General features: G+C 41.4%; 2 protein-coding genes across 2 annotated transcripts in view; both read left to right on the forward strand.

Annotated features, from left to right (window-relative positions):
* LOC140364908 (receptor-type tyrosine-protein phosphatase mu-like) overlaps positions 1-23,471 on the forward strand; it is a 282,228-nt gene that overhangs the window by 231,990 nt on the left and 26,767 nt on the right. Inside the window, exons 21-24 of the mRNA XM_072451289.1 lie at positions 4,107-4,178; positions 7,688-7,714; positions 9,570-9,581; positions 12,486-12,667. Coding sequence (XP_072307390.1) covers positions 4,107-4,178; positions 7,688-7,714; positions 9,570-9,581; positions 12,486-12,667 — 293 coding nt within the window. The remainder of the gene's footprint in view (positions 1-4,106; positions 4,179-7,687; positions 7,715-9,569; positions 9,582-12,485; positions 12,668-23,471) is intronic.
* LOC140364287 (uncharacterized) lies at positions 2,394-3,562 on the forward strand. Its single transcript, XM_072450380.1, has one exon. The coding sequence runs from the start codon at positions 2,434-2,436 to the stop codon at positions 3,112-3,114; it is 681 nt and encodes a 226-aa protein (XP_072306481.1). The 5' UTR covers positions 2,394-2,433; the 3' UTR covers positions 3,115-3,562.

Below are 23,471 nucleotides of genomic sequence, written 5' to 3' on the forward strand. Positions count from 1 at the left end.
ACTACTGTAAGTACTACTGTAAGTACTACTGTAAGTCCTACAGTAAGTATTACTGTAAGTACCACAGTAAGTACTACAGTAAGTACTACAGTAAGTACTACTGTAAGTACCACAGTAAGTACTACAGTAAGTACTACAGTAAGTACTACTGTAAGTACTACTGTGAGTACTACTGTGAGTACTACTGTAAGTACTACAGTAAGTACTACAGTAAGTAATACAGTAAGTATTACAGTAAGTACTACTGTAAGTACCACAGTAAGTACTACAGTAAGTACTACAGTAAGTACTACTGTAAGTTCTACAGTAAGTACTACTGTAAGTACTACTGTAAGTACTACAGTAAGTACTACAGTAGGTATTACAGTAAGTACTACAGTAAGTACTACTGTATGTACTACAGTAAGTATTACAGTAAGTACTACTGTACGTACTAGAGTAAGTATTACAGTAAGTATTACAGTAAGTACTACAGTAAGTACTACAGTAAGTACTACAGTATGTACTACAGTAAGTACTACAGTAAGTACTACTGTAAGTACTACAGTAAGTACTACTGTAAGTACTACTGTAAGTTCTACTGTAAGTATTACAGTAAGTACTGCAGTAAGTACTACTGTAAGTATTACAGTAAGTACTACAGTAAGAATTACAGTAAGTACTACAGTAAGTACTACAGTAAGTACTACTGTAAGTACTACAGTAAGTACTACAGTAAGTACTGCAGTAAGTACTACTGTAAGTACTACTGTAAGTATTACAGTAATTACTACAGTAAGTACTACAGTAAGTACTACAGTAAGTATTACAGTAAGTACTACAGTAAGTACTACAGTAAGTATTACAGTAAGTATTACAGTAAGTACTACAGTAAGTACTACAGTAAGTACTGCAGTAAGTACTACTGTAAGTACTAATGTAAGTACTACAGTAAGTACTACAGTAAGTACTGCAGTAAGTACTACTGTAAGTACTACTGTAAGTATTACAGTAAGTACTACAGTAAGTACTACAGTAAGTACTACAGTAAGTATTACACTAAGTACTACAGTAAGTACTACAGTAAGTATTACAGTAAGTATTACAGTAAATACTACAGTAAGTACTGCAGTAAGTATTACAGTAAGTATTACAGTAAGTACTACAGTAAGTATTACAGTAAGTACTACAGTAAGTACTACAGTAAGTACTACAGTATGTACTACAGTAAGTACTACAGTAAGTATTACAGTAAGTATTACAGTAAGTACTACAGTAAGTACTACTGTAAGTATTACAGTAAGTATTACAGTAAGTACTACAGTAAGTATTACAGTAAGTATTACAGTAAGTACTACTGTAAGTATTACAGTAAGTACTACAGTAAGTACTACAGTAAGTACTACAGTAAGTACTAATTCTCAGTGTTAAACACGTTTGAAGCAAATACAGTAATAATGTGAGAATATTTGATTTAATATCTTCACTTTGTTCTAAAAGGTCTGTATATTTCTGTTTAGTCCAGACAAATACTCACTTCAGACAAATAAAAGTCATTTGAACTGAATAAATATATCTTATATAATATATTATAAATTGCAGTTTAAATGAGGCGAATCACAAACAAACAAAATATCCTTTTATTCTGCCTAAAAACTCTTTTGTACAAACTTGTTTTTTTGTCATTTCTTCTGTACAATATTAAAAAAGTGACTTTGAACAGAATCATTTTACTGACCAGAAAAACTGCAAATAGATATTTCCCCCGAATCGTGCGGTCGCTGGTCGCGTTTGGTCGATTAATGGAAGAGACGGAAAATGTGAAGCTGGATTTTCTGTGTCAGATTCTGAGGATTATTGAGAATGAAGTTTGAAGGTGAAATGAGCAACAGCAAAAGTGCCACAAGACAAAAGCCAGAGAAGAAACCTGAGGAAAAGAGATGAAAAGATGAAGAGATGGAGAGGAGGAGGAGGAGGAGGAGGCGACGAGGGAGGAAGGCACAGTGTGACCTTGCCTCAGGCTCCTGCTCCAGTTTACTGCTCACCATAAAAAAACTGAAAAGTACAAAAGAACGGAAGAATATTCAGGAGAAGGAAACGAGCGTGAAGGAAACAAGAGGGTAGGAAACAAGAGAGAAGGAAACAAGAGAGAAAGAAACAAGAGATAAGGAAACAAGAGAGAAGGAAACGAGAGAAAGGAAACGAGAGAAGGAAACAAGAGAGAATGAAACAAGTGAGAAGTAAACAAGAGGGAAGGAAACTAGCGAGAAGGAAGCGAGAGAGAAGGAAACGAGAGAGAAATAAACCTCAGAGAAGGAAACGATTGAGAAGGAAACGAGCGAGAAGGAAGCGAGAGAGAAAGAAACCAGAGAGAAGGAAACGAGTGAGAAAGAATCGAGTGAGAAGAAAATGAGAGAGAAGGAAACGAGAGAGAAGGAAACGAGAGCGAAGGAAATGAGTGAGAAGGAAACGAGAGAGAAAGAAACGAGTGAGAAGGAAACAAGAGGGAAGGAAACGAGAGGAAAGGAAACGAGAGGGAAGGAAACGAGAGGGAAGGAAATGAGTGAGAAGGAAACGAGTAAGAAGGAAACGAGAGAGAAGGAAACGAGTGAGAAAGAAACAAGAGGGGAGGAAACGAGTGAGAAGGAAACGAGAGGGAAGGAAACGAGAGGGAAGGAAACGAGAGAGAAGGAAACGAGAGCGAAGGAAATGAGTGAGAAGGAAACGAGAGAGAAGGAAACGAGTGAGAAGGAAACAAGAGGGAAGGAAACGAGAGGAAAGGAAACGAGAGGGAAGGAAACGAGTGAGAAGGAAACGAGTAAGAAGGAAACGAGAGGGAAGGAAATGAGAGGGAAGGAAATGAGAACGAAGGAAACGAGTGAGAAGGAAACGAGTGAGAAGGAAACGAGAGAGAAGGAAACGAGTGAGAAGGAAACGAGAGGGAAGGAAACGAGCGAGAAGGTAACGAGAGAGAAGGAAACGAGAGAGAAGGAAATGAGTGAGAAGGAAACGAGAGGGAAGGAAACGAGCGAGAAGGAAACGAGAGGCAAGGAAACGAGTGAGAAGGAAACGAGAGAGAAGGAAATAAGAGAGAAAGAAAAACCAGAGAGAAGGAAACGAGAGGGAAGGAAATGAGTGAGAAAGAAACAAGAGGGAAGGAAACGAGTGAGAAGGAAACGAGATGGAAGGAAACGAGAGGGAAGGAAACGAGTGAGAAGGAAACGAGAGGGAAGGAAACGAGTGAGAAGGAAACGAGTGAGAAGGAAACGAGAGAGAAGGAAACGAGTGAGAAAGAAACAAGAGGGAAGGAAACGAGTGAGAAGGAAACGAGAGGGAAGGAAACGAGAGGGAAGGAAACGAGAGTGAAGGAAACGAGAGGGAAGGAAATGAGGGGGAAGGAAATGAGGGAGAAGGAAACGAGGGAGAAGGAAACGAGAGAGAAGGAAACGAGGGAGAAGGAAATGAGAGGGAAGGAAACGAGAGGGAAGGAAACGAGAGGGAAGGAAACGAGAGGGAAGGAAACGAGGGAGAAGGAAATGAGAGTGAAGGAAACGAGAGGGAAGGAAACGAGAGAGAAGGAAACGAGAGGGAAGGAAACGAGAGGGAAGGAAACGAGAGGGAAGGAAACGAGAGTGAAGGAAATGAGGGAGAAGGAAATGAGAGTGAAGGAAACGAGAGGGAAGGAAACGAGAGAGAAGGAAACGAGAGGGAAGGAAACGAGAGTGAAGGAAATGAGGGAGAAGGAAATGAGAGTGAAGGAAACGAGAGTGAAGGAAACGAGAGGGAAGGAAACGAGAGTGAAGGAAACGAGAGTGAAGGAAACGAGAGTGAAGGAAACGAGAGTGAAGGAAACGAGAGTGAAGGAAACGAGAGTGAAGGAAACGAGAGTGAAGGAAACGAGAGGGAAGGAAACGAGGAAGGATCAAATGTTTCTTCTCGTGGTTCTAAAGTTTAAACTGAGACTTCTGTCAAATAAAAGCTCTAATATTTGTATTAAATACTGATCAGTTGAAATAAAAATAACATAGAGTTTTCTTCAAAATCTTGACTCAAACTAAAAAGAAAATTAGACTAAATCTTAACTCTAAATATAATTCTTTTTATCGTTTCCTTTTGTTTGTTTTCAGGCCTTTCGTCTCCTTCTTCCTTCACTCTGAAGTCCAACACTCTGAGCTCCGCCCCAAACGCGTACTACACAGGTGAGACTCTAACCTGAGCTCTAAACTCTAAAGTCTGAACTCTAAAGTCTAAACTCTAAAGTCTAAACTCTAAAGTCTGAACTCTAAAGTCTAAACTCTAAAGTCTGAACTCTAAAGTCTAAACTCTAAAGTCTGAACTCTAAAGTCTGAACTCTAAAGTCTGAACTCTAAAGTCTGAACTCTAAAGTCTAAACTCTAAAGTCTGAACTCTAAAGTCTGAACTCTAAAGTCTAAACTCTAAAGTCTAAACTCTAAAGTCTAAACTCTAAAGTCTAAACTCTAAAGTCTGAACTCTAAAGTCTGAACTCTAAAGTCTAAACTCTAAAGTCTAAACTCTAAAGTCTAAACTCTAAAGTCTGAACTCTAAAGTCTGAACTCTAAAGTCTGAACTCTAAAGTCTAAACTCTAAAGTCTGAACTCTAAAGTCTGAACTCTAAAGTCTAAACTCTAAAGTCTAAACTCTAAAGTCTGAACTCTAAAGTCTAAACTCTAAAGTCTGAACTCTAAAGTCTGAACTCTAAAGTCTAAACTCTAAAGTCTGAACTCTAAAGTCTAAACTCTAAAGTCTAAACTCTAAAGTCTGAACTCTAAAGTCTGAACTCTAAAGTCTAAACTCTAAAGTCTGAACTCTAAAGTCTGAACTCTAAAGTCTGAACTCTAAAGTCTGAACTCTAAAGTCTGAACTCTAAAGTCTAAACTCTAAAGTCTGAACTCTAAAGTCTGAACTCTAAAGTCTGAACTCTAAAGTCTAAACTCTAAAGTCTGAACTCTAAAGTCTAAACTCTAAAGTCTGAACTCTAAAGTCTGAACTCTAAAGTCTAAACTCTAAAGTCTGAACTCTAAAGTCTAAACTCTAAAGTCTGAACTCTAAAGTCTGAACTCTAAAGTCTGAACTCTAAAGTCTGAACTCTAAAGTCTGAACTCTAAAGTCTGAACTCTAAAGTCTAAACTCTAAAGTCTGAACTCTAAAGTCTGAACTCTAAAGTCTAAACTCTAAAGTCTAAACTCTAAAGTCTAAACTCTAAAGTCTGAACTCTAAAGTCTGAACTCTAAAGTCTGAACTCTAAAGTCTAAACTCTAAAGTCTAAACTCTAAAGTCTAAACTCTAAAGTCTGAACTCTAAAGTCTGAACTCTAAAGTCTGAACTCTAAAGTCTAAACTCTAAAGTCTGAACTCTAAAGTCTGAACTCTAAAGTCTAAACTCTAAAGTCTAAACTCTAAAGTCTGAACTCTAAAGTCTGAACTCTAAAGTCTGAACTCTAAAGTCTAAACTCTAAAGTCTGAACTCTAAAGTCTGAACTCTAAAGTCTAAACTCTAAAGTCTGAACTCTAAAGTCTAAACTCTAAAGTCTGAACTCTAAAGTCTGAACTCTAAAGTCTGAACTCTAAAGTCTGAACTCTAAAGTCTAAACTCTAAAGTCTGAACTCTAAAGTCTGAACTCTAAAGTCTAAACTCTAAAGTCTAAACTCTAAAGTCTAAACTCTAAAGTCTAAACTCTAAAGTCTGAACTCTAAAGTCTGAACTCTAAAGTCTAAACTCTAAAGTCTAAACTCTAAAGTCTAAACTCTAAAGTCTGAACTCTAAAGTCTGAACTCTAAAGTCTGAACTCTAAAGTCTAAACTCTAAAGTCTGAACTCTAAAGTCTGAACTCTAAAGTCTAAACTCTAAAGTCTAAACTCTAAAGTCTGAACTCTAAAGTCTAAACTCTAAAGTCTGAACTCTAAAGTCTGAACTCTAAAGTCTAAACTCTAAAGTCTGAACTCTAAAGTCTAAACTCTAAAGTCTAAACTCTAAAGTCTGAACTCTAAAGTCTGAACTCTAAAGTCTAAACTCTAAAGTCTGAACTCTAAAGTCTGAACTCTAAAGTCTGAACTCTAAAGTCTGAACTCTAAAGTCTGAACTCTAAAGTCTAAACTCTAAAGTCTGAACTCTAAAGTCTGAACTCTAAAGTCTGAACTCTAAAGTCTAAACTCTAAAGTCTGAACTCTAAAGTCTAAACTCTAAAGTCTGAACTCTAAAGTCTGAACTCTAAAGTCTAAACTCTAAAGTCTGAACTCTAAAGTCTAAACTCTAAAGTCTGAACTCTAAAGTCTGAACTCTAAAGTCTAAACTCTAAAGTCTGAACTCTAAAGTCTGAACTCTAAAGTCTGAACTCTAAAGTCTGAACTCTAAAGTCTGAACTCTAAAGTCTAAACTCTAAAGTCTGAACTCTAAAGTCTGAACTCTAAAGTCTAAACTCTAAAGTCTAAACTCTAAAGTCTAAACTCTAAAGTCTGAACTCTAAAGTCTGAACTCTAAAGTCTAAACTCTAAAGTCTAAACTCTAAAGTCTAAACTCTAAAGTCTAAACTCTAAAGTCTGAACTCTAAAGTCTGAACTCTAAAGTCTAAACTCTAAAGTCTGAACTCTAAAGTCTGAACTCTAAAGTCTGAACTCTAAAGTCTAAACTCTAAAGTCTGAACTCTAAAGTCTAAACTCTAAAGTCTAAACTCTAAAGTCTGAACTCTAAAGTCTGAACTCTAAAGTCTAAACTCTAAAGTCTGAACTCTAAAGTCTGAACTCTAAAGTCTAAACTCTAAAGTCTGAACTCTAAAGTCTGAACTCTAAAGTCTGAACTCTAAAGTCTGAACTCTAAAGTCTAAACTCTAAAGTCTAAACTCTAAAGTCTGAACTCTAAAGTCTGAACTCTAAAGTCTGAACTCTAAAGTCTAAACTCTAAAGTCTAAACTCTAAAGTCTGAACTCTAAAGTCTGAACTCTAAAGTCTAAACTCTAAAGTCTGAACTCTAAAGTCTGAACTCTAAAGTCTAAACTCTAAAGTCTGAACTCTAAAGTCTAAACTCTAAAGTCTAAACTCTAAAGTCTGAACTCTAAAGTCTGAACTCTAAAGTCTAAACTCTAAAGTCTGAACTCTAAAGTCTGAACTCTAAAGTCTAAACTCTAAAGTCTAAACTCTAAAGTCTGAACTCTAAAGTCTAAACTCTAAAGTCTGAACTCTAAAGTCTGAACTCTAAAGTCTAAACTCTAAAGTCTGAACTCTAAAGTCTGAACTCTAAAGTCTGAACTCTAAAGTCTAAACTCTAAAGTCTAAACTCTAAAGTCTGAACTCTAAAGTCTAAACTCTAAAGTCTAAACTCTAAAGTCTAAACTCTAAAGTCTGAACTCTAAAGTCTAAACTCTAAAGTCTAAACTCTAAAGTCTAAACTCTAAAGTCTAAACTCTAAAGTCTGAACTCTAAAGTCTAAACTCTGAACTCTGAAGTAAACAGACTCACATGATTCCAAATGTCATCAATAATAACACACATTTTTAGACTTTGATTTACTTCAAATGTGTTTAAAAAGTCTCAAAGTTCAAACTCTAAAATGAGCAGCTCTAAATCCTTTGAGGAGACGAGGAGACGAGGAGACGAGGAGACGAGGAGACAGGGATGAAACTGAACTCTAACTGACTTTTTCCTGTTTGAAGTTTCTAATCTCTCACGTGCTTTTCTCTCCTCGCTTGCCGCAGACCCTTTCGTCCCGACGGCCATTTTAGGTGAGACTCTTGTCCTTCTGTTTCCTTTCAGACAGGAAGTAGATAGGCGTAAACAGGAAGTGACCAGGAAGTGACCAGGAAGTAGGGACAGAGATCCGCTTCATTCATCGTCTGCTGCTTTTCTTAACTTCTTATTTTCATTTATCCTTGTTATTATTTGGACTTTGATGAGTTTTACTCATTTATCTTTTATTATTTAACATTTCTTCATTTGTTCTGCTTTATTTTGGTTGTGTTTTCTTTCTGTTGCTGATGTTCTTTTGTGCTGTGGAATTCACTCATCCACATCACACGCCGCGTCTGTGGAACGGGGAAAATACAAATGAAATGAACCTTTGACCCGCCTAAGGCCCAAAGTCACTGGGACAGGCTCCAGTCCTGATTATCTTCTCTGTTATCTTCTCTGTTAGCTTCTCTGTTAGCTTCTCTGTTAGCTTCTGTGTTAGCTTCTCTGTTATCTTCTCTGTTAGCTTCTCTGTTAGCTTCTCTGTTATCTTCTCTGTTATCTTCTCTGTTAGCTTCTCTGTTAGCTTCTCTGTTAGCTTCTCTGTTATCTTCTCTGTTAGCTTCTCTGTTAGCTTCTCTGTTAGCTTCTGTGTTAGCTTCTCTGTTATCTTCTCTGTTAGCTTCTCTGTTAGCTTCTCTGTTAGCTTCTGTGTTAGCTTCTCTGTTAGCTTCTCTGATTATCTTCTCTGTTAGCTTCTCTGTTAGCTTCTCTGTTAGCTTCTCTGTTAGCTTCTGTGTTAGCTTCTCTGTTAGCTTCTCTGTTATCTTCTCTGTTAGCTTCTCTGTTAGCTTCTGTGTTAGCTTCTCTGTTAGCTTCTCTGATTATCTTCTCTGTTAGCTTCTCTGTTAGCTTCTCTGTTAGCTTCTCTGATTAGCTTTTCTGTTAGCTTCTCTGTTAGCTTCTGTGTTAGCTTCTCTGTTAGCTTCTCTGTTAGCTTCTCTGATTAGCTTCTCTGTTAGCTTCTCTGTTATCTACTCTGTTAGCTTCTCTGTTAGCTTCTCTGTTAGCTTCTCTGATTAGCTTCTCTGTTAGCTTTTCTGTTAGCTTCTCTGTTAGCTTCTCTGATTAGCTTCTCTGTTAGCTTCTCTGTTAGCTTTTCTGTTAGCTTCTCTGTTAGCTTCTCTGTTAGCTTCTCTGTTAGCTTATCTGATTAGCTTCTCTGTTAGCTTCTCTGTTAGCTTTTCTGTTATCTTCTCTGTTAGCTTCTCTGTTAGCTTCTCTGTTAGCTTATCTGTGGCTCCTGGTTCTGGCTAATGTAAAGTAAATCATCAGCTCTGATTGGTTAGAGCAACTTGTAATCCAATCAGAGAGCTCCTCACAGGTTCACTTTTATTGGCCCATTTGTTTCGCATTAGCCAGAGAGCTACAACAAGGCTAAACCCAAAGGTGAATCAGAGAAGCAAATAAATTGTGTTTTAAAACACTTTTAAAACAAGTTTAATTAAATCAGCTTTTAAAAGTGTTCAAGTATTTGTTGATTTCTTTATTAAATAATCTTTTAAAATGTGTAATAAATTCTAATAAAACCCATCCCTTTGACTGTGGCCCTCAGGGGCCCTCATGGGCCCTCAGGGGCCCTCACCTGACCCAGTGTCGTCCTGTGTAAAAGCTGCTGACCCGTCTCTTCTCTCCTCAGGGCTAAGCTAAGTTAGTCTTATCTTAGCTGCTTTTAGTTTCCTGCTGCAACTAAAACTGTTCTCTCTGAGTCCATAGCTCAGCTGCTTTAGCCTAGCTGTATTAGCATAGCGCATTAGCATAGCCGCACTAGCATAGGTTTTGATGATGCTTCAGAGTTGTTGCTTATTTCCTGTCTCCTTTTTTCTTCTTCTTTGTTGTTTCTCGGTAAAGTGCCCATAAATGGTAAGTGGGGGCGGGGTTTGTGTTACACCTGCGCATGCCTCGCTCTGATTGGTCCACACACTCCATCTTGTTTGTTTTTTGTTTGTTTTTATTTTGGCGCCATCCCATGAGTTTGGTGGGAAAGTGTCAGCCAATTGGAAAACAGGATCAGAGTCAGGTCAAAGGCCAGATTTGATTTTCACACTGACTCCAAAGTCCTGGTTTAGTCCTGGTTTAGTCCTGGTTTAGTCCTGGTTTAGTCCTGGTTTAGACCTGTTTTAGTCCTGGTTTAGTCCTGGTTTAGTCCTGGTTTTGTCCTGGTTTAGACCTGTTTTAGTCCTGGTTTAGTCCTGGTTTAGTCCTGGTTTAGACCTGGTTTAGTCCTGGTTTAGTCCTGGTTTAGACCTGGTTTGGACCTGGTTTAGACCTGGTTTAGTCCTGGTTTAGTCCTGGTTTGGACCTGGTTTAGTCCTGGTTTTGTCCTGGTTTAGACCTGTTTTAGTCCTGGTTTAGTCCTGGTTTAGACCTGGTTTAGTCCTGGTTTGGACCTGGTTTAGTCCTGGTTTGGATCTGGTTTAGTCCTGGTTTGGACCTGGTTTAGTCCTGGTTTAGACCTGGTTTAGTCCTGGTTTGGACCTGGTTTAGTCCTGGTTTGGATCTGGTTTAGTCCTGGTTTGGACCTGGTTTAGTCCTGGTTTAGACCTGGTTTAGTCCTGGTTTGGACCTGGTTTAGTCCTGGTTTGGATCTGGTTTAGTCCTGGTTTGGACCTGGTTTAGTCCTGGTTTGGATCTGGTTTAGTCCTGGTTTGGACCTGTTTTAGTCCTGGTTTAGTCCTGGTTTAGTCCTGGTTTTGTCCTGGTTTAGACCTGTTTTAGTCCTGGTTTAGTCCTGGTTTAGACCTGGTTTAGTCCTGGTTTGGACCTGGTTTAGTCCTGGTTTGGATCTGGTTTAGTCCTGGTTTAGTCCTGGTTTAGTCCTGGTTTAGACCTGATTTAGACCTGGTTTGGACCTGGTTTAGTCCTGGTTTGGACCTGGTTTAGTCCTGGTTTCACTCTGTTCTTGTTTAAGTGTGAAAAGGAAGTGTCGTCCATCTTATGTCATGTGACATTTCATCTGTGCTGTCATTGTGCACATGTTTGTGTTTTGAATGTTTTAAATATGTTCAAATATGTTTAAATATGTTTAAATATATTTAAATATGTTTAAATGTCTTTAAATATGTTTAAATGTGTTTAAATGTGTTTAAATATGTTTAAATATGTTTAAATGTGTTTAAATGTGTTTAAATATGTTTAAATGTGTTTAAATGTGTTTAAATGTGTTTAAATATGTTTAAATGTGTTTAAATATGTTTAAATATGTTTAAATATGTTTAAATGTGTTTAAATGTGTTTAAATATGTTTAAATGTGTTTAAATGTGTTTAAATGTGTTTAAATATGTTTAAATGTGTTTAAATGTGTTTAAATGTGTTTAAATATGTTTAAATGTGTTTAAATATGTTTAAATGTGTTTAAATGTGTTTAAATATGTTTAAATGTGTTTAAAAATGTTTAAATATGTTTAAATATGTTTAAATGTGTTTAAATGTGTTTAAATATGTTTAAATGTGTTTAAATATGTTTAAATATGTTTAAATGTGTTTAAATGTGTTTAAATATGTTTAAATGTGTTTAAATATGTTTAAATATGTTTAAATGTGTTTAAATGTGTTTAAATATGTTTAAATGTGTTTAAATATGTTTAAATATGTTTAAATGTGTTTAAATGTGTTTAAATATGTTTAAATGTGTTTAAATATGTTTAAATATGTTTAAATATGTTTAAATGTGTTTAAATATGTTTAAATGTGTTTAAATATGTTTAAATGTGTTTCTCGTGTTCCTGAGTCCAAACCTCTGGAGCTTGAACCGGCGGCCATGTTTAAAATTCCCAAATTTGCCGCTTCGGCTCAAACAAAGACACGCCCACTCCTCCTATTGGTCGGCCTCAGCAGTGCTCTGATTGAGTGACAACTGGAGTTAACCAAAGGCAATGAAGAAGAACGAAATTACTGTAGTCCTGGTTTAGTCCTGGTTTAGTCCTGGTTTAGTCCTGGTTTAGTCCTGGTTTAGTCCTGCTTTAGTCCTGGTTTAGTCCTGGTTTAGTCCTGCTTTAGTCCTGCTTTAGTCCTGGTTTAGTCCTGCTTTAGTCCTGGTTTAGTCCTGGTTTAGTCCTGCTTTAGTCCTGGTTTAGTCCTGCTTTAGTCCTGGTTTAGTCCTGGTTTAGTCCTGCTTTAGTCCTGGTTTAGTCCTGGTTTAGTCCTGGTTTAGTCCTGGTTTAGTCCTGGTTTAGTCCTGGTTTAGTCCTGCTTTAGTCCTGGTTTAGTCCTGCTTTAGTCCTGGTTTAGTCCTGGTTTAGTCCTGGTTTAGTCCTGCTTTAGTCCTGGTTTAGTCCTGCTTTAGTCCTGGTTTAGTCCTGGTTTAGTCCTGGTTTAGTCCTGCTTTAGTCCTGGTTTAGTCCTGCTTTAGTCCTGGTTTAGTCCTGCTTTAGTCCTGGTTTAGTCCTGCTTTAGTCCTGGTTTAGTCCTGGTTTAGTCCTGGTTTAGTCCTGCTTTAGTCCTGGTTTAGTCCTGCTTTAGTCCTGGTTTAGTCCTGCTTTAGTCCTGGTTTAGTCCTGCTTTAGTCCTGGTTTAGTCCTGCTTTAGTCCTGGTTTAGTCCTGCTTTAGTCCTGGTTTAGTCCTGCTTTAGTCCTGGTTTAGTCCTGCTTTAGTCCTGGTTTAGTCCTGGTTTAGTCCTGCTTTAGTCCTGGTTTAGTCCTGGTTTAGTCCTGCTTTAGTCCTGGTTTAGTCCTGCTTTAGTCCTGGTTTAGTCCTGCTTTAGTCCTGGTTTAGTCCTGCTTTAGTCCTGGTTTAGTCTTGGTTCAGACCCTGTTCTCTCCCACAGACGACTCCCACACTCAGTCCGAGACCTCGTCCTTGGTCCAGGCTCATTACAAGCAGCGGGACCAGGACCAGACCCTGTACCAGACCGGGAGCCTCCATCCTGCCATCCGTGTGGCCGACCTCCTGCAGCACATCACCCAGATGAAGTGTGCCGAGGGCTACGGCTTCAAGGAGGAGTACGAGGTGGGATCATAACCGGTCTACAGGGGCATGACGGGGCTGGGACCTGCTTTAGACCTGCTTTAGACCTGCTTTAGTCCTGCTTTAGTCCTGCTTTAGTCCTGCTTTAAACCTGCTTTAGTCCTGCTTTAGACCTGCTTTAGACCTACTTTAGTCTTGCTTTAGTCCTGCTTTAGTCCTGCTTTAGTCCTGCTTTAGTCCTGCTTTAGTCCTGCTTTAGACCTGCTTTAGACCTGCTTTAGACCTGCTTTAGTCCCGCTTTAGACCCGCTTTAGTCCTGCTTTAGACCTACTTTAGTCCTGCTTTAGTCCTGCTTTAGTCCTGCTTTAGTCCTGCTTTAGTCCTGCTTTAGTCCTGCTTTAGACCTGCTTTAGACCTGATTTAGACCTGATTTAGTCCTTCTTTAGTCCTGCTTTAGACCTGCTTTAGACCTACTTTAGACCTGCTTTAGTCCTGTTTTAGTCCTGCTTTAGACCTGCTTTAGACCTACTTTAGACCTGCTTTAGTCCTGGTTTAGTCCTGGTTTAGTCCTGCTTTAGTCCTGCTTTAGTCCTGCTTTAGTCCTGCTTTAAACCTGCTTTAGTCCTGCATTAGACCTGCTTTAGACCTACTTTAGTCCTGCTTTAGTCCTGCTTTAGTCCTGCTTTAGACCTGCTTTAGACCTACTTTAGACCTGCTTTAGTCCTGCTTTAGTCCTGCTTTAGTCCTGCTTTAGTCCTGCTTTAAACCTGCTTTAGTCCTGCTTTAGACCTGCTTTAGACCTACTTTAGTCCTGCTTTAGTCCTGCTTTAGTCCTGCTTTAGACCTGCTTTAGACCTACTTTAGACCTGCTTTAGTCCTGGTTTAGTCCTGGTTTAGTCCTGCTTTAGTCCTGCTTTAGTCCTGCTTTAGTCCTGCTTTAGTCCTGCTTTAGTCCTGCTTTAGTCCTGCTTTAGTCCTTCTTTAGACCTGCTTTAGTCCTGCTTTAGTCCTGCTTTAGACCTGCTTTAGTCCTGGTTTAGACCTGGTTTAGTCCTGCTTTAGTCCCGCTTTAGACCTGCTTTAGTCCTGCTTTAGTCCCGCTTTAGACCTGCTTTAGTCCTGCTTTAGTCCTGCTTTAGTCCTGCTTTAGTCCTGCTTTAGACCTGCTTTAGTCCTGCTTTAGTCCCGCTTTAGACCCGCTTTAGTCCTGCTTTAGTCCTGCTTTAGACCTGCTTTAGTCCTGCTTTAGTCCTGCTTTAGACCTGCTTTAGTCCCTCATTAGACCTGCTTTAGTCCCGCTTTAGACCTGCTTTAGTCCTGCTTTAGTCCTGCTTTAGACCTGCTTTAGTCCTGCTTTAGTCCTGCTTTAGTCCTGCTTTAGACCTGCTTTAGACCTGCTTTAGTCCTGCTTTAGACCTGCTTTAGTCCTGCTTTAGTCCTGCTTTAGACCTGCTTTAGTCCTGCTTTAGTCCTGCTTTAGTCCTGCTTTAGTCCTGCTTTAGTCCTGCTTTAGTCCTGCTTTAGTCCTGCTTTAGACCTGCTTTGGTCCTGCTTTAGTCCTGCTTTAGTCCTGCTTTAGTCCTGCTTTAGTCCTGCTTTAGACCTGCTTTAGACCTGCTTTAGTCCTGCTTTAGTCCTGCTTTAGACCTGCTTTAGTCCTGCTTTAGTCTTGCTTTAGACCTGCTTTAGTCCTGCTTTAGACCTGCTTTAGTCCTGCTTTAGTCCTGCTTTAGTCCTGCTTTAGACCTGCTTTAGTCCTGCTTTAGACCTGCTTTAGACCTGCTTTAGACCTGCTTTAGTCCTGCTTTAGTCCTGCTTTAGACCTGCTTTAGACCTGCTTTAGACCTGCTTTAGTCCTGCTTTAGTCCTGCTTTAGTCCTGCTTTAGTCCTGCTTTAGTCCTGCTTTAGACCTGCTTTAGTCCTGCTTTAGTCCTGCTTTAGACCTGCTTTAGTCCTGCTTTAGTCTTGCTTTAGACCTGCTTTAGTCCTGCTTTAGACCTGCTTTAGACCTGCTTTAGTCCTGCTTTAGTCCTGCTTTAGTCCTGCTTTAGACCTGCTTTAGACCTGCTTTAGTCCTGCTTTAGACCTGCTTTAGTCCTGCTTTAGTCCTGCTTTAGACCTGCTTTAGTCCTGCTTTAGTCCTGCTTTAGTCCTGCTTTAGTCCTGCTTTAGTCCTGCTTTAGACCTGCTTTAGTCCTGCTTTAGACCTGCTTTAGTCCTGGTTTAGTCCTGCTTTAGTCCTGCTTTAGTCCTGCTTTAGTCCTGCTTTAGTCCTGCTTTAGTCTTGCTTTAGTCCTGCTTTAGACCTGCTTTAGTCCTGCTTTAGTCCTGCTTTAGACCTGCTTTAGTCCTGCTTTAGTCTTGCTTTAGACCTGCTTTAGTCCTGCTTTAGACCTGCTTTAGACCTGCTTTAGTCCTGCTTTAGTCCTGCTTTAGTCGTGCTTTAGTCCTGCTTTAGTCCTGCTTTAGTCTTGCTTTAGACCTGCTTTAGACCTGCTTTAGACCTGCTTTAGACCTGCTTTAGTCCTGCTTTAGTCCTGCTTTAGTCCTGCTTTAGTCCTGCTTTAGACCTGCTTTAGTCCTGCTTTAGTCCTGCTTTAGACCTGCTTTAGTCCTGCTTTAGTCCTGCTTTAGTCCTGCTTTAGTCTTGCTTTAGACCTGCTTTAGTCCTGGTTTAGTCCTGCTTTAGTCCTGCTTTAGTCCTGCTTTAGACCTGCTTTAGACCTGCTTTAGTCCTGCTTTAGACCTGCTTTAGTCCTGCTTTAGTCCTGCTTTAGTCTTGCTTTAGACCTGCTTTAGACCTGCTTTAGACCTGCTTTAGCCCTGCTTTAGACCTGCTTTAGTCCTGCTTTAGTCCTGCTTTAGTCTTGCTTTAGACCTGCTTTAGACCTGCTTTAGCCCTGCTTTAGACCTGCTTTAGTCCTGCTTTAGTCTTGCTTTAGACCTGCTTTAGTCCTGGTTTAGTCCTGCTTTAGACCTGCTTTAGACCTGCTTTAGCCCTGCTTTAGACCTGCTTTAGTCCTGCTTTAGTCCTGCTTTAGTCTTGCTTTAGTCCTGGTTTAGTCCTGCTTTAGTCCTGCTTTAGTCCTGCTTTAGACCTGCTTTAGACCTGCTTTAGTCCTGCTTTAGTCCTGCTTTAGTCCTGCTTTAGACCTGCTTTAGTCCTGGTTTAGTCCTGCTTTAGTCCTGCTTTAGTCCTGCTTTAGACCTGCTTTAGACCTGCTTTAGTCCTGCTTTAGACCTGCTTTAGACCTGCTTTAGTCCTGCTTTAGTCCTGCTTTAGTCCTGCTTTAGACCTGCTTTAGTCCTGCTTTAGTCCTGCTTTAGTCCTGCTTTAGTCCTGCTTTAGACCTGCTTTAGACCTGCTTTAGCCCTGCTTTAGACCTGCTTTAGTCCTGCTTTAGTCCTGCTTTAGTCTTGCTTTAGACCTGCTTTAGTCCTGGTTTAGTCCTGGTTTAGTCCTGCTTTAGTCCTGCTTTAGTCCCGCTTTAGACCTGCTTTAGTCCTGCTTTAGTCCTGCTTTAGTCCTGCTTTAGACCTGCTTTAGTCCTGCTTTAGACCTGCTTTAGACCTGCTTTAGTCCTGCTTTAGACCTGCTTTAGTCCTGCTTTAGTCCTGCTTTAGACCTGCTTTAGTCCTGCTTTAGTCCTGCTTTAGACCTGCTTTAGTCCTGGTTTAGTCCTGGTTTAGTCCTGCTTTAGACCTGCTTTAGTCCTGCTTTAGTCCTGCTTTAGACCTGCTTTAGTCCTGCTTTAGTCCCGCTTTAGACCTGCTTTAGTCCTGGTTTAGTCCTGCTTTAGTCCCGCTTTAGACCTGCTTTAGTCCTGGTTTAGTCCTGCTTTAGTCCTGCTTTAGACCTGCTTTAGACCTGCTTTAGACCTGCTTTAGTCCTGCTTTAGTCCTGCTTTAGACCTGCTTTAGTCCTGCTTTAGTCCTGCTTTAGACCTGCTTTAGTCCTGGTTTAGACCTGGTTTAGTCCTGCTTTAGTCCCGCTTTAGACCTGCTTTAGTCCTGCTTTAGTCCCGCTTTAGACCTGCTTTAGTCCTGCTTTAGTCCTGCTTTTGTCCTGTTTTAGTCCTGCTTTAGACCTGCTTTAGTCCTGCTTTAGTCTTGCTTTAGTCCTGCTTTAGTCCTGCTTTAGTCCTGCTTTAGTCCTGCTTTAGTCCTGCTTTAGTCCTGCTTTAGACCTGCTTTAGACCTGCTTTAGTCCTGCTTTAGTCCCGCTTTAGACCTGCTTTAGTCCTGCTTTAGTCCTGCTTTAGACCTGCTTTAGTCCTGCTTTAGTCCTGCTTTAGACCTGCTTTAGTCCTGCTTTAGTCCTGCTTTAGACCTGCTTTAGTCCTGCTTTAGTCCTGCTTTAGTCCCTCATTAGACCTGCTTTAGTCCCGCTTTAGACCTGCTTTAGTCCTGCTTTAGTCCTGTTTTAGACCTGCTTTAGTCCCGCTTTAGACCTGCTTTAGTCCTGCTTTAGTCCTGTTTTAGACCTGCTTTAGTCCTGCTTTAGTCCTGCTTTAGACCTGCTTTAGACCTGCTTTAGTCCTGCTTTAGTCCTGCTTTAGTCCTGCTTTAGACCTGCTTTAGACCTGCTTTAGTCCTGCTTTAGACCTGCTTTAGTCCTGCTTTAGTCCTGCTTTAGACCTGCTTTAGTCCTGCTTTAGTCCTGCTTTAGTCCTGCTTTAGTCCTGCTTTAGTCCTGCTTTAGACCTGCTTTAGTCCTGCTTTAGACCTGCTTTAGTCCTGCTTTAGTCCTGCTTTAGTCCTGCTTTAGTCCTGCTTTAGTCCTGCTTTAGTCCTGCTTTAGACCTGCTTTAGTCCTGCTTTAGTCCTGCTTTGGTCCTGCTTTAGTCCTGCTTTAGTCCTGCTTTAGACCTGCTTTAGTCCTGCTTTAGACCTGCTTTAGTCCTGCTTTAGTCCTGCTTTAGACCTGCTTTAGTCCTGCTTTAGTCCTGCTTTAGTCCTGCTTTAGACCTGCTTTAGACCTGCTTTAGTCCTGCTTTAGTCCTGCTTTAGTCGTGCTTTAGTCCTGCTTTAGACCTGCTTTAGTCCTGCTTTAGACCTGCTTTAGTCCTGCTTTAGTCCTGCTTTAGTCTTGCTTTAGACCTGCTTTAGACCTGCTTTAGTCTTGCTTTAGACCTGCTTTAGTCCTGGTTTAGTCCTGCTTTAGTCCTGCTTTAGACCTGCTTTAGTCCTGCTTTAGTCCTGCTTTAGACCTGCTTTAGTCCTGCTTTAGTCCTGCTTTAGTCGTGCTTTAGTCCTGCTTTAGTCCTGCTTTAGTCCTGCTTTAGACCTGCTTTAGTCCTGCTTTAGTCCTGCTTTAGTCTTGCTTTAGACCTGCTTTAGACCTGCTTTAGTCCTGGTTTAGTCCTGCTTTAGTCCTGCTTTAGACCTGCTTTAGTCCTGCTTTAGTCCTGCTTTAGTCTTGCTTTAGTCCTGCTTTAGTCCTGCTTTAGTCCTGCTTTAGTCCTGCTTTAGTCTTGCTTTAGACCTGCTTTAGTCCTGGTTTAGTCCCGCTTTAGACCTGCATTAGTCCTGCTTTAGACCTGCTTTAGTCCTGGTTTAGTCCCGCTTTAGACCTGCATTTGTCCTGCTTTAGACCTGCTTTAGTCCTGCTTTAGTCCTGCTTTAGTCCTGGTTTAGTCCTGCTTTAGTTCTGCTTTAGTCCTGGTTTAGTCCTGGTTTAGACCTGCTTTAGTCCTGCTTTAGACCTGCTTTAGTCCTGCTTTAGTCCTGCTTTAGACCTGCTTTAGTCCTGCTTTAGACCTGCTTTAGTCCTGCTTTAGTCCTGGTTTAGTCCCGCTTTAGACCTGCATTAGTCTTGCTTTAGACCTGCTTTAGTCCTGCTTTAGTCCTGGTTTAGTCCCGCTTTAGACCCGCATTAGTCTTGCTTTAGACCTGGTTTAGTCCTGCTTTAGACCTGCTTTAGTCCTGCTTTAGACCTGCTTTAGTCCTGCTTTAGTCCTGCTTTAGACCTGCTTTAGTCCTGCTTTAGACCTGCTTTAGTCCTGCTTTAGTCCTGCTTTAGACCTGCTTTAGTCCTGCTTTAGTCCTGCTTTAGTCCTGCTTTAGTCTTGCTTTAGACCTGCTTTAGTCCTGGTTTAGACCTGCTTTAGTCCTGCTTTAGTCCTGCTTTAGACCTGCTTTAGACCTGCTTTAGTCCTGCTTTAGTCCTGCTTTAGTCCTGCTTTAGTCCTGCTTTAGACCTGCTTTAGTCCTGCTTTAGTCCTGCTTTAGTCCTGCTTTAGTCCTGCTTTAGACCTGCTTTAGACCTGCTTTAGTCCTGCTTTAGTCCTGCTTTAGTCCTGCTTTAGTCCTGCTTTAGTCCTGCTTTAGTCCCGCTTTAGACCTGCTTTAGACCTGCTTTAGTCCTGCTTTAGTCCCGCTTTAGACCTGCTTTAGTCCTGCTTTAGACCTGCTTTAGACCTGCTTTAGTCCTGCTTTAGTCCCGCTTTAGACCTGCTTTAGTCCTGCTTTAGTCCCGCTTTAGACCTGCTTTAGACCTGCTTTAGTCCTGCTTTAGTCCCGCTTTAGACCTGCTTTAGACCTGCTTTAGTCCTGCTTTAGTCCCGCTTTAGACCCGCTTTAGTCCTGCTTTAGTCCTGCTTTAGACCTGCTTTAGTCCTGGTTTAGTCCTGCTTTAGTCCTGCTTTAGTCCTGCTTTAGACCTGCTTTAGTCCTGCTTTAGTCCTGCTTTAGTCCTGCTTTAGTCCTGCTTTAGACCTGCTTTAGTCCTGCTTTAGTCCTGCTTTAGACCTGGTTTAGACCTGCTTTAGTCCTGGTTTAGACCTGGTTTAGTCCTGCTTTAGTCCCGCTTTAGACCTGCTTTAGTCCTGCTTTAGTCCCGCTTTAGACCTGCTTTAGTCCTGCTTTAGTCCTGCTTTAGTCCTGCTTTAGTCCTGCTTTAGACCTGCTTTAGTCCTGCTTTAGTCTTGCTTTAGTCCTGCTTTAGTCCTGCTTTAGACCTGCTTTAGTCCTGCTTTAGTCTTGCTTTAGTCCTGCTTTAGTCCTGCTTTAGTCTTGCTTTAGTCCTGCTTTAGTCCTGCTTTAGTCCTGCTTTAGTCCTGCTTTAGTCCTGCTTTAGTCCTGCTTTAGTCCTGCTTTAGTCCTGCTTTAGTCCTGCTTTAGACCTGCTTTAGTCCTGGTTTAGACCTGGTTTAGTCCTGCTTTAGTCCTGCTTTAGTCCTGCTTTAGACCTGCTTTAGTCCTGCTTTAGTCCTGCTTTAGACCTGCTTTAGTCCTGGTTTAGACCTGGTTTAGTCCTGCTTTAGTCCTGCTTTAGTCCTGCTTTAGTCCTGCTTTAGTCCTGCTTTAGTCCTGGTTTAGACCTGGTTTAGTCCTGCTTTAGTCCCGCTTTAGACCTGCTTTAGTCCTGCTTTAGTCCCGCTTTAGACCCGCTTTAGTCCTGCTTTAGTCCTGCTTTAGTCCTGCTTTAGTCCTGCTTTAGACCTGCTTTAGTCCTGCTTTAGTCTTGCTTTAGTCCTGCTTTAGTCCTGCTTTAGACCTGCTTTAGTCCTGCTTTAGTCTTGCTTTAGTCCTGCTTTAGACCTGCTTTAGTCCTGCTTTAGTCTTGCTTTAGTCCTGCTTTAGTCCTGCTTTAGTCTTGCTTTAGACCTGCTTTAGTCCTGCTTTAGTCTTGCTTTAGTCCTGCTTTAGTCCTGCTTTAGTCCTGCTTTAGTCTTGCTTTAGTCCTGCTTTAGTCCTGCTTTAGTCTTGCTTTAGTCCTGCTTTAGTCCTGCTTTAGACCTGCTTTAGACCTGCTTTAGTCCTGCTTTAGTCCTGCTTTAGTCCTGCTTTAGACCTGCTTTAGTCCTGCTTTAGTCCTGCTTTAGTCTTGCTTTAGTCCTGCTTTAGTCCTGCTTTAGACCTGCTTTAGACCTGCTTTAGTCCTGCTTTAGTCCTGCTTTAGTCCTGCTTTAGACCTGCTTTAGTCCTGCTTTAGTCTTGCTTTAGTCCTGCTTTAGTCCTGCTTTAGTCTTGCTTTAGACCTGCTTTAGTCCTGCTTTAGTCTTGCTTTAGTCCTGCTTTAGTCTTGCTTTAGTCCTGCTTTAGTCCTGCTTTAGTCTTGCTTTAGTCCTGCTTTAGTCCTGCTTTAGACCTGCTTTAGTCCTGGTTTAGTCCTGGTTTAGTCCTGCTTTAGTCCTGCTTTAGTCCTGCTTTAGACCTGCTTTAGTCCTGCTTTAGTCTTGCTTTAGTCTTGCTTTAGTCCTGCTTTAGTCCTGCTTTAGTCCTGCTTTAGTCCTGTTTTAGACCTGCTTTAGTCCTGCTTTAGTCCTGCTTTAGTCCTGCTTTAGTCCTGCTTTAGTCCTGGTTTAGTCCTGGTTTAGTCCTGCTTTAGTCCTGCTTTAGTCCTGCTTTAGTCCTGCTTTAGTCCTGCTTTAGTCCTGCTTTAGACCTGCTTTAGTCCTGCTTTAGTCCTGCTTTAGACCTGCTTTAGTCCTGCTTTAGTCTTGCTTTAGTCTTGCTTTAGTCCTGCTTTAGTCCTGCTTTAGTCCTGCTTTAGTCCTGCTTTAGACCTGCTTTAGTCCTGCTTTAGACCTGCTTTAGTCTTGCTTTAGTCCTGCTTTAGTCCTGCTTTAGACCTGCTTTAGTCCTGCTTTAGTCCTGCTTTAGTCCTGCTTTAGTCCTGCTTTAGTCCTGCTTTAGTCCTGCTTTAGTCCTGCTTTAGTCCTGCTTTAGTCCTTCTTTAGCCCTGCTTTAGTCCTGCTTTAGTCCTGCTTTAGTCCTGCTTTAGTCCTGCTTTAGTCCTGCTTTAGTCCTGCTTTAGTCCTGCTTTAGTCCTGCTTTAGTCCTGCTTTAGTCCTGCTTTAGTCCTTCTTTAGCCCTGCTTTAGTCCTGCTTTAGTCCTGCTTTAGTCCTGCTTTAGTCCTGCTTTAGACCTGCTTTAGTCCTGCTTTAGTCGTGCTTTAGTCCTGCTTTAGTCCTGCTTTAGACCTGCTTTAGTCCTGCTTTAGTCCTGTTTTAGTCCTGCTTTAGACCTGCTTTAGTCCTGCTTTAGTCCTGCTTTAGACCTGCTTTAGTCCTGCTTTAGTCCTGTTTTAGTCCTGCTTTAGACCTGCTTTAGTCCTGCTTTAGACCTGCTTTAGTCCTGCTTTAGACCTGCTTTAGTCCAAAGTGTCCTTAAGTTGTTGTCGTTGACAACTTTAGTGGGTTTAGCTGGATTGTAACTGGTCTATGTGGGTCTCACACAGGTTCCAGGTGGATTGTAACCAGTTTTGAGGGCTGATCCATAATGCATGTGTCCTGGAGCGCTGCAGAGAGACGCCTCAGGGCTTTTCCATTAAAACTCTCTGCACACTTCACCACAAAAAAGACCCGACAAAGACCCGACTAAGACCCGACTAAGACCCGACTAAGACCCGACTAAGACCCGACTAAGACCCGACTAAGACCCGACTAAGACCCGACTAAGACCGGGTTGAATCTTGAGGAAAAGAACATTTGTAATACTGGTGTGGTATTGGTTTAGTCTGGGTTTAGTCTGGGTTTAATCCGGGTTTAGTCTGGGTTTAGTCCGGGTTTTTACTGGGTTTAGTCTGGGTTTAGTCTGGGTTTTGACTGGGTTTAGTCCGGGTTAGTCCGGGTTTAGTCTGGGTTTTGACTGGGTTTAGTCCGGGTTTAGCCTGGGTTTAGTCTAGGTTTTGACTGGGTTTAGTCTGGGTTTAGTCTGGGTTTTGACTGGGTTTAGTCCGGGTTTAGCCTGGGTTTAGTCTGGGTTTTGACTGGGTTTAATCTGGGTTTTGACTGGGTTTAATCCGGGTTTTGACTGGGTTTAGTCTGGGTTTTGACTGGGTTTAGTCTGGGTTTTGACTGGGTTTAGTCCGGGTTAGTCCGGGTTTAGTCTGGGTTTTGACTGGGTTTAGTCCGGGTTTAGCCTGGGTTTAGTCTAGGTTTTGACTGGGTTTAGTCTGGGTTTAGTCTGGGTTTTGACTGGGTTTAGTCCGGGTTTAGCCTGGGTTTAGTCTGGGTTTTGACTGGGTTTAATCTGGGTTTTGACTGGGTTTAATCCGGGTTTTGACTGGGTTTAGTCTGGGTTTTTACTGGGTTTAGTCTGGGGTTTGACTGGGTTTAGTCCGGGTTTAGCCTGGGTTTTGATTGGGTTTTTTCCGGGTTTAGTCTGGGTTTTGACTGGGTTTTGACTAGTTTTAGTCCGGGTTTATTCTGGGCTTAGTCTGAGTTTAGTCTGGGATTTGTCCAGGTTTAGTCCGGGTTTAATCCGGGTTTAGTCTGGGTTTAGTCTGGGTTTAGTCTGGGTTTTGACTGGGTTTTGACTGGGTTTAGTCCTGGTTTAATCCGGGTTTAGTCCGGGTTTAATCCGGGTTTAGTCTGGGTTTAGTCCGGGTTTTGACTGGGTTTAGTCCGGGTTTTGACTGGGTTTAGTCCGGGTTTTGACTGGGTTTAGTCCGGGTTTTGACTGGGTTTAATCCGGGTTTTGACTCGGTTTTTCCGGGTTTAGTCCGGGTTAGTCCGGGTTTAGTCTGGGTTTTGACTGGGTTTAGTCCGGGTTTAGTCTGGGTTTAGTCTAGGTTTTGACTGGGTTTTGACTGGGTTTAGTCCGGGCTTAGTCTGGGTTTTGACTGGATTTAGTCCGGAATAAGTCCGGGTTTAGTCTGGGTTTTGACTGGGTTTAGTCAGGGTTTAGTCCGGGATTAGTCTGGGTTTAGTCCGGGTTTTGACTGGGTTTAGTCCGGATTTAGTCCGGGTTTTGACTGGGTTTAGTCTGGGGTTTGACTGGGTTTAGTCCGGGTTTAGCCTGGGTTTTGATTGGGTTTTGTCCGGGTTTAGTCTGGGTTTTGACTGGGTTTTGACTAGTTTTGGTCCGGGTTTATTCTGGGTTTAGTCTGAGTTTAG

The sequence above is a fragment of the Eucyclogobius newberryi genome, unplaced genomic scaffold (assembly GCF_026437365.1).
Source record: "Eucyclogobius newberryi isolate DKJ021-1_F unplaced genomic scaffold, fEucNew1.0.hap1 SCAF_18, whole genome shotgun sequence".
NCBI classification, from domain to species: domain Eukaryota; kingdom Metazoa; phylum Chordata; class Actinopteri; order Gobiiformes; family Gobiidae; genus Eucyclogobius; species Eucyclogobius newberryi.